This window comes from Streptopelia decaocto (genome assembly GCF_964273445.1).
Source record: "Streptopelia decaocto genome assembly, chromosome: 7".
Classification (NCBI taxonomy): domain Eukaryota; kingdom Metazoa; phylum Chordata; class Aves; order Columbiformes; family Columbidae; genus Streptopelia; species Streptopelia decaocto.
Window position 1 is genome coordinate 7,905,103 of NC_138661.1, and position 15,870 is coordinate 7,920,972.

At 44.3% G+C, this 15,870-nt stretch overlaps 1 protein-coding gene across 1 annotated transcript in view; it reads left to right on the forward strand.

Moving 5' to 3' along the window:
• Positions 1-15,870, forward strand: part of SYNE2 (spectrin repeat containing nuclear envelope protein 2) — a 193,548-nt gene that overhangs the window by 157,307 nt on the left and 20,371 nt on the right. The window contains 3 exon segments of the mRNA XM_082058908.1: positions 1,427-1,585; positions 3,044-3,210; positions 15,387-15,549. Coding sequence (XP_081915034.1) covers positions 1,427-1,585; positions 3,044-3,210; positions 15,387-15,549 — 489 coding nt within the window.

Here is a 15,870-nt window from a genome sequence, read left to right on the forward strand (position 1 = left end):
TGCTGCAAGTGGTGGAGGAAAGGTGAGAGATTTACCCTCTTAGCTCTGAGGCTGAGAGTGGGAAGGAGCATCCCAGAGCAGAGCCCTCGTAAGGAGACTTTCTGAGGTCCCTGTGGTCCCCAGAAGACTTCTTCCCAGTGAGAACTTCAGAGATTGTTTCCATGTGTCCCAAGACAGTGCTTTCGGCCTCATCTCTTTGCTTAGATCAGCATGAAAGATTTAGAAATCACTTTCACCTTCCTATCCCCTCCTCAAAAAAAAAAAAAATCAGAATTTTAAAGGACAAAAGCAATATAGTGGGAGATCACTTGGTGCCTCCTATTTTGATCTTGGTGTTAGGCGGAGCTGGTTTTGCTTCTGCACTATACACTTAAACTTCACTCTAAGGTAAAAAATAGTATTAGAGATTAGTCTAGGAGGATCTGTAATGGCATTTTGAAGAGTCATATACTATATAAGGTGCATGTTAGATGTGAAGAGGGAATGTGTCCTGCCCTGGGGTGATGTTTAGAGTGACCATTCGCAGCTAAGGCAAGAAAAATGTTGTGCTCAGTCTTCTTTACACAAAGTTTATTGCTGAGGGGTTAGTTGTTTGTCTTGTTTTGTTTTAGTCGAACTTGTACCCTTTTTCACTTCTTCTGTCCCATATATCTTAGCACGGAAATCCATCAAAGTAGACAAATGAATACAAATACACATATGATCCCTAGGCTAGAAATAAATACTGTTAGCTAGTAGAAGAGTGACCTTGCTTCTTTATGTCATGCTGGAGCAGTGGTATTAGCTTTGCTGGATCAGGCAGCATCAGACCGTAATTTCCCTGACTAGATAATTTGTTTATCTGTCCTGGCAAATGTAATTTTGAGGGAAAAATCCATAGTTTTCAATAAAAAGGATAGATTCTTGATGCTGATTTTTTTTTTGGAAGTTCTCCAAGAACTGGTGAACAAATGGAAAGGAAAGAGATATAGAGATAAAGTAATTGCAGTCAGTAGTTGCAAAGTTTCTCTTACAGTTGCAGAAAAATAAGAACTTACCTATGTGTTATTTCTCTTGTGTTATATATGAGACTGTACTGAACAGTATGTAGTAGTTATATGTTTTATATTCCTTCTTTGTTTGGCATTTTCAGGTTTTCACTGAGTAATATTTAAATTGTTATATAAGCTCATTATTTATAAAGCTCTCACTCAGTTTAATTCTTCTGAGGGAGAGAATCTGGTGTTTGCTAGTCAACTTTTGCCCTGCTATCCAAAATAGTAACAGTCTGCTTGCTGGCTTTGAAAAGAGAGCTAGAGATATTTAGTAAGTTCTCCTGTGAAATGGAAGATGATCAAACACAGACTAGAAATTAAAGGGCTCATAATTGCTGGTATCCTTCCTGAGGAAGATGTTGCCAGCAGTTAACGTGTGTGCTTATCCATAGGTGTCTCTGCGGAAGCAGGAGATCGAGGACAGGCTCAACGCCTGGATTGTGTTCAATGAAAAGAATAAGGAGCTGTGCTCCTGGCTGGTACAAATGGAAAGCAAAGTGTTACAGACTGCGGATGTTAGCATTGAAGACATGATAGACAAATTGCAGAAGGTAAGTAGTAACGCCACTTTTCTTCAATTGCAGCCTGATAGCTCGTTATAGAGATGCCATTCCTCATTTCTTCCTTGCCTCTCAGAAGCGATATGTGATATAAAAACAGCAAGTACAGGCTTTTGTGAGAAGATGAGCTTTTTTAGCCTCAGCTCGTATTCTTCTACTTGGTGTTCAGACTTGGAGCATAAGGCAATGAAGCTGGTGAGGAGTCTAGAGAACCAGTTTTATGAGGAGCGGTTGAGGGAACTGGGGCTGTTCAGCCTGGAGAAACGGGGGCTCAGGGGAGACCTTATCGCTGTCTACAACTACCTGAAAGGGGGTTGTAGCATGGAGGGTGTTGGTCTCTTCTCTCAAGTAGCAAGTGATAGGACAAAAGGAAATGGCCTCAACTTGCACCAGAGGAGGTTTAGATTGAATATTATGAGAAATTTCTTCACAAAAGGGTTGTCAAGCATTGAAACAGTCTGCCCAGGGAAATGGTGGAGTCACCATCCCTGGAGGTGTTCAAAAGATGTGCAGAGGAGTTTCTTAGGGACATGGTTTAGTGCCAAGTTATGGTTGGACTTGATGATCTTGAGGGTCTCTTCTAACCACAATTATTCTATTATTCTATTCTATAACGCAAAACAGAAATGCCACCTGGCTGCATTTAGGCATGGAGTGCGATGTGTGAGTTGCGGTGGCAGGGGGTCTGGGCTGTTGGGGTTGTGGGGCACACGTGCACATCCAGCACTGCTCAGAAGTTTCCCCGCTGGGATCAGTGGTGTCCTGGGAGCCACTCGCTGCTCTCACCGCCTCCATCTCCATCACCAGTTGCAGAACTGGTAGTCAGAGAGCAAAGAGAAGATTAAATGATGGATAGGCCTCATGCCAGGCAAACAAGAAGTTACCGCAACCAAAAAATAAAACCTAATTCTGCCCCTTCTCCTTGGTAGTCAATGCAGTTAGTGCTTTCTAATACTTTTGTATTAACTTCATTTTAAATAGGACCATTATTTTGCTGCAGTGTTCCATCTCATAGCTTAAAGGTCTCGGTGTCTAATACAGATCTCTGGATAAGAACACCAACAAAATAAAGACATCATAGACATGAATTTGGATTCTTTTGAGGTAGCTTGATTAAAAAATTATGTTAAATCAGGAAAGCAGAGAGAAATTTAGAACATCGAACTGCTATTTTTAGGAGTACTTATTCCTGGCACTTGAGGGTCTTTAAGCTGCTTATTTTTTCATAGTGGCTTCATTGTGAGAGTGCCTTTCCATTGAGGGTTTTGGTTTGGTTTGGTTTGGTTTAAGTGAGAGAGTTCTACATGCTAATGTAGAAACCTCAGCCATTGCAACCCAAACCTGACTTCGATCACAGACGTGGGAAAAGAAAGAGATAATTTTGTTTTGGTTTTGTTGTTTTGTTTTGTTTTACTCAGGAATTAAGCAATGTTTGTGTATATTTATCAGGATTGCATGGAAGAAATAAACCTGTTCAGTGAAAATAAGCTTCACTTGAAACAAATGGGCGATCAGCTAATCAAGGCTAGCAACAAGAGCAGAGTTGCAGAAATAGATGATAAACTCAACAAAATCAATGATCGCTGGCAGCATCTCTTTGATGTCATTGGAGCACGGTAAGAAAATGATTTTTAGTATTTTATATGACATAAAAGTCAGAGGCTCATGTCCTTGACCGTCAGAAACAGACTAATGTGATTTTTCAGTTCTGTTCGAATTCATTATTGAGAGTCAAATTAAACTGAAGCTAATGCTTTTTTTGTTATGACTTGTTACTGTATTATGACACCAAATGTCTTAATTTATCTAATGGCAGAGGGCAGGGTCTAAGAATTCATATGAAATATAATTTGAAACATGGGAGCTATGTAAAAGGAAGAGTGATTTTTCTGTTTCATGTGTTGAATTAGAACTTAAGTTTTAAGGCAGTATGGTAGGAGTGTGTTTGGGCTCTTTAGGAGAGCCTCCTGTTTTAAGACAAGCTTTTATTTTACCCTGTATCTGAATGCACAGAACTTGGGAATAGATTCCCAGCCTGTCTCTGTAGACAGTCAGATTTATACAATGATAATGTTCCTTTTTCACATTCAGAAGTGTATGAAATTACATTTCCTATTAGTGATATTTCTTTACTCGGCCTCTTTCCTAAAAACAAATGGAAGACCATACCATGAGTTTATTTTTTGAATTCAGGAGCTTCTGCATGATGGTGAAATGGAAAATACTATTAGTTGAAATTAAAACAAAAACCTGCAAAGTCTAGGCAATGACTTCTTCTTAAAAGATTAAACACCTTTATTATACTTGACAGAGTTAAGAACATCATGACCATTTTAGTATTAGCCTTACTAAGACGATCCCATTTCACTGTTATCTGAGTTTCTACCACAGCTTGGGAGGAGGATGCTGGGCTGTTTTCACTGCCTGTCCAAGTTTATTAGTAATCCAGGAATAATAAGGCTAATGCCAAGTTAGTATTGGTCTAAACTTCTCTCCCAAGGTTTTGTTTCACCTGTAACCCCTCTCCCTGGCCTGCAGCAGTTCTCTTGCTCAGTTAACACTTGGGACACATAAGGCAGGTGGTTATGCTGTGAAAATGTAACTCTACCTGTGCTGGGTCTTAATCAGGAATGAGATCTGAATTAATGGTGACACATGAGCTGTGAATGATTAAGCAGAAGCTGCCTTCTTAAGATCTACCACTTTGCAGATATTCCTGCAATGGTTCTTCTCACAGCATCTTTGTGTTTGATCTGGTTTAGGAAAGAAAGCTTCACTTTTATAACAGCACTTTTTCTTTTCTCATCCGACAGTAAGATAGAACTTTTAAAACACTTCAATGATAATTTGTGTTCTGCTGTGTGTTAGTTTTGAATTGCAGCATTTTTTTAAATGCAGATTAAAACACACTATTTTAAAATTATGGTAAATGTAGCACATTTCTAGTTAATTTTTAGGAAAATATGCCAAAGAATTGATGGGATACGAGATCTGGCAGTCTTATTCAAGTAGTTTGTGACAATACAGCATTTGTTTGTCTACCCATGATGTCTTAAATCTTCAGACAAGTGTATGGTGGTGCTTTGAGGTACGTTAATGCAGATTTGCCTAGAGCATGAATGTAGCTCCCAGAACTGGATATCCAAGTGGATATTGCAGCTACCGGGGGGGTTGGTGTGATGTTTTATGACCATTCCTGTGTTATTACCCCAAAAGGTCTGGAACATACCAGCGTTAACATGCCATTTCCATAGACTTCGTGTTCAGGAGCAGGGTAATGAACTGGGAGGACTTGACAAAACAGGGTTGTAAGCAGGTGGTCCAAGGTTATCAGGCAGCCCAGTGGGGTCTGCTGGTCCTCTCAGACTTGATGCTAACAAAGGTTCAGTGTATTGCAGCGTTTTGCAGCTCCAGTGCATCACATCTCCTCCCTCACCTAATCCACCTTGCCTGGGCTTGGATTGCAGCTCAGCTGTTCTTGGCTGCTCAGTGATAGATATTATTAATAGATAACTACCAGACTAGACATTCACAACAGAATCTGAGTGTGGTCCTAAGAGTTTATTTTGCCCTGTTTACAACCTTCCAACTTTCAAGATCACTCCTATACTGCTCCCTTGCCACTGACATTTGAATTCTGAAGAAATTAAATTAGACTTCAGCCAACTGAAATTTTCACCTCACTCAAATATGCTTCGGGGTGCTCAACAGTAGGCTCCTCCTGTGCTTTTGGGAAGCCTCTCTTAAGCTCAGGCTATGGGGAGGAGGCAGCAGTTCTACCAGTCACAGGTGTGACACAAATTGGACTTCTTTGGAGGAGCAGAGCAGAACAAGGAGCCTTGGGCTGGAGTCGAGATGACCTTTGAGCGTGGGTTGCAATGCCCCATGCTGGTAGACTGTCTCCTTCCTTTTCAGTTTAGTTTTGCTAAAACTTTTTGGAAAAAAAGCATGTTTAAGCCGGGTTGAAGGAACACATGAAATAGAGTGGTGGCAAAATTCGTGTTGGCCGTGTTGTGTGAAGTCATCACAATCCAGACATCTTCACAGGATCTCAAATGCCTGCTGTCACCAGTTCCATTCGATGGGCAGGATGGTTTGGCTCCAGGGAGCTGGAGCCCATAGGCCATGGTCCAGGGGCTGTGAGGAGAGACTGCAGAGCTGCACAACTGCTGCCCATGACCTGGACAAAGCCCTTTGTATTGGCACTGCTTTAATTCATGGCAAAGATAAAAAGGATGCAGGAAAAGCTCGAGGGCAGGATGGCCAGAGGGCATTAGAAGGTTTGGTGATGGAGGGAGGAGAATGCTGCCTGGAGGGAAAGGATTAATTTCAACCATGGTAGGAAGACAATCTTGTCTTACTCCTGAAAAAGCTACTTGTAGGAACTTATTTTCATGGAATGAGCAAGTGGTTTTGCTCTTGGCTTTTCAAATTGGTAGCTGTGACAAGTTGAATGAAGTGAAAATTTTCTTAGTTTTTGGGTGCTGAATCTCTGACCACTTGAAGATTGTTACAACTTCAGCACTTTCTGTTAAACACGAAACCAGCATCCACCTCTATTTGCACTAACGGGTGCACCACAGATCACAGCCCGGCTTCCCTGGCCCCAGCGACTCTGCATCACAGGGACAAGGACCAGATCTCACTCTGTCTTCATGGCAAGCCAAGAATTGGAAAGTAAGTAGAATACAGAGCCATACACTGAGTAGGCAGAGAAAATGTGCATTGAATAGCTTCTACATCGAATAGGTGTGTGTTCGAAGCCAATCCTCCATTCTGGGTGCTGAATCTTTGTGATCCTGTGGTTAAAGAGTATAAAATAACCTGTATCCACAAAGGAGTCTAATTGAGATTATTTATAGCCAATTTCAGTTCTATGGTTTCTTATGTCTCCATAGCTGACCCCGTAACCTGAGTAATGTGTTATCTTTTCTGTAGTGCAGTGTATGGCTGTGTGATTGCAACATGAAACCAAACCAATCTCAGGACAATGTATCAATACAAAACGTTCTTCGTGATAGCTTGTTTCACCTTTTTAACCCAATAAACGTCCTGGGACAGATGGGCAAATTAGGTGAGCTCTCCATTTAGCCCTTGAAGTGATTCTCTTAGTTCATGGTGACAAGCTCAGATTTGCCATATGGCTGCACTTGCAGGACTTAATGCTTTCATTATATGCCTGTGCTTGGCTCGTGTGGTGACAAAAGCTTTGCTTTGTGTGTTACAGCCGGAGGGTGGCTTGGTGCAAACCTGGAAAAGCCTCAAAATGTTAATTTTCATGGGATAAAGTAACCATCAAGATATTCGTATTCTTGGAAAGGAGAACAAATGAATTTCTGTTCAGCTCAGAAGATACTCTTACCAGGGGAGGTTCTTGTGCTGAAGTTTCTGTTGATAGAGGGGGAATACAAACATACTAACAGGCTGAAAGGGAGTGTTGTGCTGACTGTAAAAATGGACACAGAAAATCTCTTGCTTCAGTTATCTTGTCACCAGCCTCATAGAGCACTCTGCCAGAAGAAATCACTGCATTCTTGCACATGCACCCAAGTGAAGGCCTGAAACAGGAGGAGAGGGTGCACACGGGCTAGACGCGGGGAGTACACAGCCAAAAACCTGTGGGGTGGGATCTACATCCCCACCTGTTCTGGAGCAGCACTCCCTGGCAATGCATTAACTGTCAGGAATTGCCAAGGAACTGTGTTGTGCACAGCCACGTCCCTCGGTGTCCTTCCCTGGCCCATCCACCACCAATACTAACTCTTTGCTTCCCAGCCCAGCGGGGAAGCGTTTGCCTTTGGCGGTTTGCATAGTGTTGGTGGCTGATGTGTCTCAGGAGGGTGTCTGCCCTGCCTGGGGTTGTGCAAAGCATTTGGACCATGCTTGAGCCTTCGTTAAAACCGCCAGCTTCATCAGGGGCTACCTCCAGCGTTTTTGGGTCTGCAAACTGGTCTCTGCAGTAAGAAATGCTTATTTCTCTACCTCTGGGCATCCCGCTTCCACTGAGCTGTGGAAGAAGGGTGCCATTTCTCAGCTGCTCTGGCTTTGGGCACACTGTGATGTGTTTTCTTCCTTGGTGGGTCTGGCCCATGTTTTCAGCCTTGTGGAAAAAGGCACAATTTTAATGTATATAGCAGGAATGGGTTCAAATGACTGCGACTATGAGTGGAAGCATGAAATTACAGGGAAGCCAGCAAGGCCAAATGTGCCTTCTCATTCTTGTAAATGTGAATCCTTGGTGACAAGGTCCTTTCCCATTGTTCACCAGCTGACCACCCTCATTGCAGGGTCCAGGAATCTTCAGCTGCCACAACCAAATTCAGCCCCTTCCTTCCCGTATCAAACTTGGGAGATTCAAGCTGTTTTCAGCTGGTTTCCTGCACACCCCACCTGAAATTACCAAACAGCCTGAGACTGCTCAGGTTGCAGTAAAATAGGAGAGTGTTGAAGCTCTCCAGGGACACCACCTTGTGCTGTGGAGGGATTCTATGGAGGTTTTATTGGGGAGCTCCAGTGAACCCCTTCTTCCCTGCACCTTCACTGCCATGGGCTGTCCCGGTAGCCGCTCCGGCAGCAGCGTGTCCCAGCTTGGTAGGTGTGGGGAGCAAGGGAGTTCATACCACCTCCTAGCTGGTATCTGTTTATTTTATTTTCCACCACGTTGCTCAACCTTTGGCAGGGCAGACAGTTGAGAACCACGTGTTGATGCTGCAGCTGTGGCCGGGCAGCTCTCAGTCACTGTGAGTGCACTCCCAAGTTCAAAGGTCTTTTGAAATTGCTGTAGATCAGTATTGCATGGCAAGGGAAGCAAAGTATGCTGCAGGGAGGTCCCTGAGTAAATGATACAGCCATGTTCAGCAGAATTATAGTGGTGGTTTGTGGCAGTACTGCTGTAAGACCTCATTCTTGTAATTATCTTGGTGCAAAAAAAAAATCTGGACAGTTGAAATCTCACTTGCAAAGTGCCTGCTTGCTTTCCATGTTCTCCAGGCTCCTTTTCCTTTAGGGATTATGCTTCTCTTCAGGGCAAAAGCTGTGACAGAAGTCATTATCGTATCAGGCGGGATGGCTGGGTTTATTTTGGTTATGCAATGTGTGCCGCGGTGTGCCGGGAGCGGGGGGAGCGGCTGGTGCAAGGGGAGTCCTTGTCCTCTGAGCACTGTCGCTGTTCCTGGTGTCTGCCTGTCAAGCTGGGTGGGTTATTTCCCTGTTTTCTCAGACTTATTGATTTCAAATGGATTTTTGAACCTCCCTGGACCGTGATCAGGTTAAACTGTCAAGGTGACTGGGCGTGATTTACCTGTGCAAATGTCTGAAGCTCTCCCATGATGTGCAATGTCGTCTTTTTATCCTGCCATGTGCTGAGTGTGGGCAATGGGCAAGCCAATACAGGTCTGAGGAAGATTACCTGAATACTGAAAAACCTTTAATTTTAAAATCATTCCTTGCATTTTTGCTGGGATTATCGTAACTTCTTTTTTTTTTCCCTGATATTGGCTGGGTGGGGAGTGACTTTTAATCCGAGGTTCTCCGACTTCCGCCTTTTTTCCCCACTCCATGATCTCTGACACTCATAACACACAGCAGTCATGGCGGTGTGTTTTTCCACAAACGAATGATATCATAAATGAAGATTAGGGGTTGTTTTGTCCTCCAGCATAACACACTCCTTGCTCTGGAGGCCTTCCGCCTGCACTGGAAGGTTAGAGAGGACGAGTTAAGTGTGTGGGAGATTTAATTCGTACTTAAATACCTGGGACATAATGGCAAAGGCAAGAAGGAAGAACGCAGGGGAAGTAAGGATACATCTGTGTGCGTGGTGCCTGTGCGTGGATGTACGTTTTCTCGTTTTTTCGGGTTCGCTTCCAATTGAGTCTGCTGCAAATCATCCAGGGCTGGGGCTGCATTCCCTCTTTCGCACCAGAAATGAGCTCCGCATCTACCTGTTTCAGTGCCGAAGCCTCCAGCCTGCAACCTTTTTGTCACCAGCCGCAGGCAGCCGCTCGGCGTGTGCTCCTTCGCGTGCTAATTCTCTTGTGTCAGAATAAAGCTCTGGTGGTTTTGTTCTGAAGAGGGATGCGGCCGTTTGCCAGGTAAAATACCGACCCAAAATGTAGGGGTTAAAACGGGGGAGACCTGTAGTGGTTCCCCAGCTCGGGGGGTTGGAGAAGAGGATGGCTGAGCCTCCCCCCCCTCCACGCGGGATGCTAAATCGGCGAATAAATAGGGCATCTGTGGAGGAGGGGTTTCCTCTTCCATGGCTGGCGTGGTCGCGCAGACGGGTCCCCCTCGCAGCTTGGGATTCGCAGGCTGAGGAATGGTTTTTTCTTGCGAACCGTAAGTGCCATGTTGGTCAGCGGCCGGGGTTTGGTGGCGGTGGGTTTGGTGGGAGCCGGCGGCGCAGCCGGGCGGCCTCGGGCAGGGGGAAGGGCACGGCAGCGCCCGTGGCTCCGCAGGCGGACAAGTGGATGACAAATAGCGCTCAGGGGCCTCTCGCTTAATAGAATCAGCTGTGTGTTGGGGGGGTTTTGCACCCGAGAGGGTGGAGGTCTGCGACAATGACCCTTGGGTAACGCGAGAGAAGGTTCCTCTGGCCGCCGGCCCTGTGCACTGTGCTCGCACAGCCCTGACACGGGGGGTGCCCGTCACTGCGCCAGGGCCGGCTGCTGTTCGGAGAAACCTCCTTGCCTTTTATACACGAAGGCCTAAAATTTGCCTTTGACATCACCTCTGCAAATGGGGTCTTTTGTCCCTCAGCTCTCCCCCTGCAACGGGCTGAACAAAGGTTTCCTGGGCTGTGCATCTCATTTGCCTCACCGGGTTGTAAACAATCCTGTCAGCTGGCAGGGCCATCTCAGCTCCTCCTCGCTTAAAAAGAAATGTATGCGCTATCTTTTTCTGATGACATTTGGGCTTGTGAAGGAGAGTTTGGAATATACGTCAGGATGTTTTTCATTCTTGCAGACACTAAAATTTGAATGTTATTTATCACCTTATTTGAGCTCCCTGTACCTTTTCCCCGCAGCATTTTGACAGCTAATGCAATACAATTGACAGGCATTTTGCCGTTCTTTACATTTGTGTGAATACGTTTCATTCTACCTGTAAGTGCCTTCTGCTGCTAGATACTACAAAATATTCTGGCTTTTTGTGGGGCTATGCAGTGATTCAGCCTGAAACAGCTTGATGCATTTCTCTTGTAACCCAGCGCTGACACCTTCATTGAGGGTATTAAGACCCAAATCCAATCTCAAGTCAGGTCAGTTAGTCCTGCTGTTCACTTTTGAAGCCAGATTTTAGTGATAATATACCAGTTTTGTTCTTTTTCTGACACTTCTATTTTGGTGTAAAGATTAAGATATTTAGAAACTGGCTTTGTTTGGCTTATCCCAGGCATTTTATGCATGTGTCTAAGCACTCTTTTAAATCAGGGTGTCTTTTAAGCTGGGCCCATTGCACAAGAGATGTTTGATTTTGGTTTAGTTTTTTAAGATCAGTTGTGATATTTGTTGGATTTTTTTTTTTTTTTTAATTATTACCATTTTTTGTTTTCTGGGGCCATGTTGAATAGTGGCAGATGAGTTCTTATTGGGAAGTGAACTATGGGTAGGTTGGCCTTTATTTAGTAAATAGTAAATTTTGCCTGTTTGACCAAATAACTTGAGAGTGACACTTGTAGAGGAAGAATTCAATCAACAGCAGTGACAGGCTCTTCCACCCTCTGGGTAACTGGGAGGAGCTGGTTTCCTCTGCTGCACTTGAAAGTCTATTGCTGTTAATTCACTGTGTGTGGGGTGATTTGTCACCTGGATGTGGGGGAGCTTTTGCCCCCAGGCTCAGTGGATTGCACTGTGCACCCCCACCCAGCTCCCAGGAGTCCTGTCTTTCCAAATAGTCCCTTCAGGATGCATCTCAACAGAGTTCATGAAGTTTATTTCATGCAAAGAGCAGATAGTTTCCAAAAATACTTGCAGCATGCAGAAATGCATCAGAGAATGGTTGTTGCAAGTGTAAGACTTTTATGGATATAATGAGTCTATTTTACATTTTCCTTTGAGCTGTAGCCAGAGAAAAGGCAGTACCCTGTGACTGGTGTGCAAGTTGAGGGTGCTCAAGGAGGATCCCCAATTTTTGTTTTCATTTAACCTGTTTCATCAGTGTAGACTTGGACCCTTTACCTTGGGCTGTGTGTCTGCTGCCTTCCTATTTAGACATTGCACTGATGTGAACTTCTGTTAAATTTTTATTCTCTGGCTACTTAGCTCAAGTTTGAGATTAATGACTTAGAGCATTAAGGGTGGTAAAATGATTGACAAATGCCATATTCTGTCCAGGATATGCAACAGATTACATAATTACAATGGTGTAACAGCAATTGCTGGAAAGTAAATACAAGCTCACGGTACCATGTTCATGCTGTGTTTGAGTGATTTCTAAGCCAAAATAATATTCTTTGGGGTTTTTGTGGTGCAAAAAACTCCACTTGGATTCTAAAACTGTTGGATTTCAAATTTATTGAATGTGCTGGCAGTCATTGGGACATTTATTTATAATCTAATATCGCTTGGTTTTGCTTTGGACTTCCTTGGCTATTTTCACCTACCTGTTATTCAATATGCAGACTGAAGAAAGATGTCTTGCAACCCATGCATTTTTCTGTAATGCAACTTCAGGATGGGAAACAGAGGGGTACAGACAGAGAAGGGAGTACAGGGAAGCAGAGATGACACCGAGCAGCACAGCGAGCCGTGGTCTCAGCAGGTCAGCTGTGGCATCAGATGGTCCCAACATGTGCATCTCTTGCAAGTCACCAGAGGCACATTTCCAGAGCACCAGCGGAGAACATCATCGAATATGCAGAGAATTAATTGCCACTGGATACACTCAGGGACAGTGCAGCGATCGAGCATTGCTTTCCTCCCAACCAGCTTGAAATCATGCAGAGTTAATAATGCAACAGCATAGATGTTTGGCTCAGACTCTTCCTCAGCCCTGGCTCTTCTAGCAGTTCTTCCTTCAGTGCTCCACACAATGTCTATATTGTCCCATCCCTCCAGGGAGGAGGGTTCCGGAGTCACCTGTCTCCAGTGGACCGCATGCCCTGGGGGGAGTCACAGGCCCTGCTGAGCATCATAACCAACTGGATCCAAATTGACTGTTGGCACAGTAGCAGGGGATAAGCTGTAGAAAGAATTAGGTAAAATACTACCCAGCATAGCACAAGAAGATGGTGCACAGTTACACTGAGTGCCACTTAACAGAAGCAGAAACAGGAGCAGGAAGATTTACATAGCAGATGTTTGCTTTGGAACCAGATGCCTTCTGCATACAGGGTTGAACTTGGGAGCAGAGCTCTGAAAAGAGCTTGTTAAGGAAAGTGAGAGCAGCCAAATACTTCTGTCACCTGCTGGCTTCCTCTCCATCAGCTGCAGCAGTGGAAAGGGGCAGAGGCAGCCGCTTTGCACCAGTATTGGTGGCTTTGTGAGTGCAAGCCAGGAACAAGGTGAACCATGGACTTGGACCAGATCCTTCAGGCTGTTTTTCAGGGCTGCATCAACCAGTCAAGGCTAATACTATGTTTTGCAGAGTTGCTAAATACCTGCCAGTAGTCCCAGTGTAGGACTGTGCTCTTCTCACCCTTCTTGTAGAAGAACTGAAAGTACTTCCTGGTGCTTTTGGGACAAGGTGCTTACCCGTGCTGCTAATCCATATGAGACCTCACATCTGCTGACCGTGCTCTGTACCTTCACAGTAACCAACAGGACTGAACAAATCCAGCAGGATCATTCCCACATTTCCTCCATAAGTGCTTTACCTTAAATCAAGTGCCTAACTGGCATGCTTAACCTCTTTGAATACTTTAAGGTTGCTAACAAGATCAGTTGTTGCTTACAGGGTGACATATTCGTTATGGATTAGCTCTCCTGCGTATCTTCTGTCATTGTATCATATGGTGCAACAGGCAACTGCAAAAGCCACTGGGTTAGAGATGGTTTTGATCCCTCATCTAAAACTTGCTAAGGTAGTTTGGCAGCAGGCAGGACAGTGGGCCAGGAAACTCCTAATTTTTTTTACAAGGAAGGGCAGGTCCATCCAGGTACCCTGTCAGGGCACTTCTTGCATTGGTGTAACCTGTCCCTGCCTGCCCTAGATGAGGTTTCACCCTCCTCAAATCTGCCCCACTCCTAACTTGCACATCACTGGTGTTGCCAAGTACATTGGGGTTCATCTCAGACCCCACAACAGTCCCCTGCATTTTGGGACATGCAGTGATCCCCTTGTACAAGCTGCTCTTCCAGTCCCAGCTGCTGGTTTTGTTTAGCTGGTGACAGTTCCCAGATATGGTGGCTAACGAAAGAGAAATGTTTTGGCCTTTTCACGATGCCTACTTTAACTTTTAGCACTGCACTTGACTTAGATAATGAAGCTTATCTGGGTAATTTCTAGACCAGGTAGTAGCTTCGGGTTTAATTCAGAAATTTGCACTTTAAAAGTCACATGCGAGGTCCAAAAATGAATCCCAAGGCAGAAGGGCAGAACTAGACATCAGAGGGACGCGAGCAGCCGGGAGGACAGCACAGGGAGGCAGTGCTGGCTGAGAAGTGGGTTCTCCCTAGGACAGAGTTGGAATGATTTTGCCTGACTTTAGCACCTGCAGTACTATAAAGTACTGCACAGTAGACCGTTGCAGTTCATGGAGAGAAGTACATGCTTTTTGGTACATCTCATCTTGCGATCTGGATGTTTCAGATGGGTCTCATAGAAATCAAGATCTAGATTAATTTCTTTTTCTCATTAACTTCCAAGGTCTAGCTGGCAAGCTCTAATATCAGTCTGAAGTCAGAAGATATAAATGTCACCCCGGTGTTGGGCTTTTTAGTAATTTTTGTTGGGCATTGCAATAAATGAGGATTTCAAGGAAAGACTGAGAGCAGTGAGGTAGTTTAACAGTTATTCCTCCAACACATAGGGACAACTTTGCCAAAACGTATAAACACGCTACTTGGATAATTTGAGGGGCTGATAAGTTTTGACATGGGAATATGCTGTAAGGGCTGGAAATAGAAGTTTGTCTGCAGTTTGAGAGCTGTGCTGCAAACAGCTGTAAGAAAAGTCGGTGGTCTGGATGGTTCATTTGCTTGTCTGCTGCACAATTTTCTCTAGCTGTTGGATATGTTTTCACCCACCAGCAGAGTCTGGCACATCTCCTTGCATTTCAGTGTGTTGTTTAGAAGAGCTTTTAATGTCGTGGAGCTCTAAGTTGTACAGTGGCCATTGTTTACACCTTCTCCCGTTGGCATCCAGCGACAGCCCAGGGTGTTGGGCCTGTGCTCTGGGCAAATTCTGCCTCGGTTGTTGGAGTGGTACCTTGCTGATTAGGGTGGACCTGTTGTTTGCTAAAGAAGACGCTGAATGTAATTCACAGCAGGAAAATCACAGCGTAGATACCCATTTTAGTTTAATCGCAGCATATTACGCTACAAACTCCCACTTAGACAAAGGTCCAAGAGCTGACTGGAAAGCTCCTCACTAGCAGGTGAATGAGGCTACAAAACTTCCCTCTGCTCATATAGTTTCATTAAAGATCTCACACAAGACTTCCCTGAAGCTGTAGAGCAGAGGCCTGCTGAGCCAATTTAGGTAGGTTTTGACTAAAACATGGCTCTGATTTACAGGCAACAGCTTGGTGCGATAGTAAGTGCTTCATAAAGCCGTGCCTATCACCTTCTGCTAACATCATTTCCACTGATTGCAGATCTTTGTAACAAAATGTTCTTCCTGGTTTGCTTAGGGTGAAGAAGCTGAAGGAAACATTTGGTTTTATACAAGTATTGGACAAAAATATGAGTAACCTTCGCACCTGGTTGGCCCGGATTGAGTCTGAGCTTTCCAAGCCTGTTGTTTATGACATCTGTGATGACCAAGAAATCCAGAAGAGACTGGCAGAACAGCAGGTGGGATATAGCAGCAGGCAGAGTAAATGAGCTAAAATGCTGCTAATTACAACTGGTCCTGGTTTAAAAATCACCTCTTTTTTTTTTCCTTTAGCAAGGCCTGCTAACTGTTTGCTTTTCACGGCATGTTCCTGCCAAGATGTGTTACATGGAAAATCTTTATTTGCTTGCTGTAATTTCAGTATTGTATTGACTTACCCCCACTTTTACCCTTCCCCCCTCCACCCAAAGAAAACATGCAAATACAAACAAAAGCATTTTTACATTTGATCGCTTGCTCAGTTAAATACAGCAGGCATCATGACAGTGGGCAAAATCCAT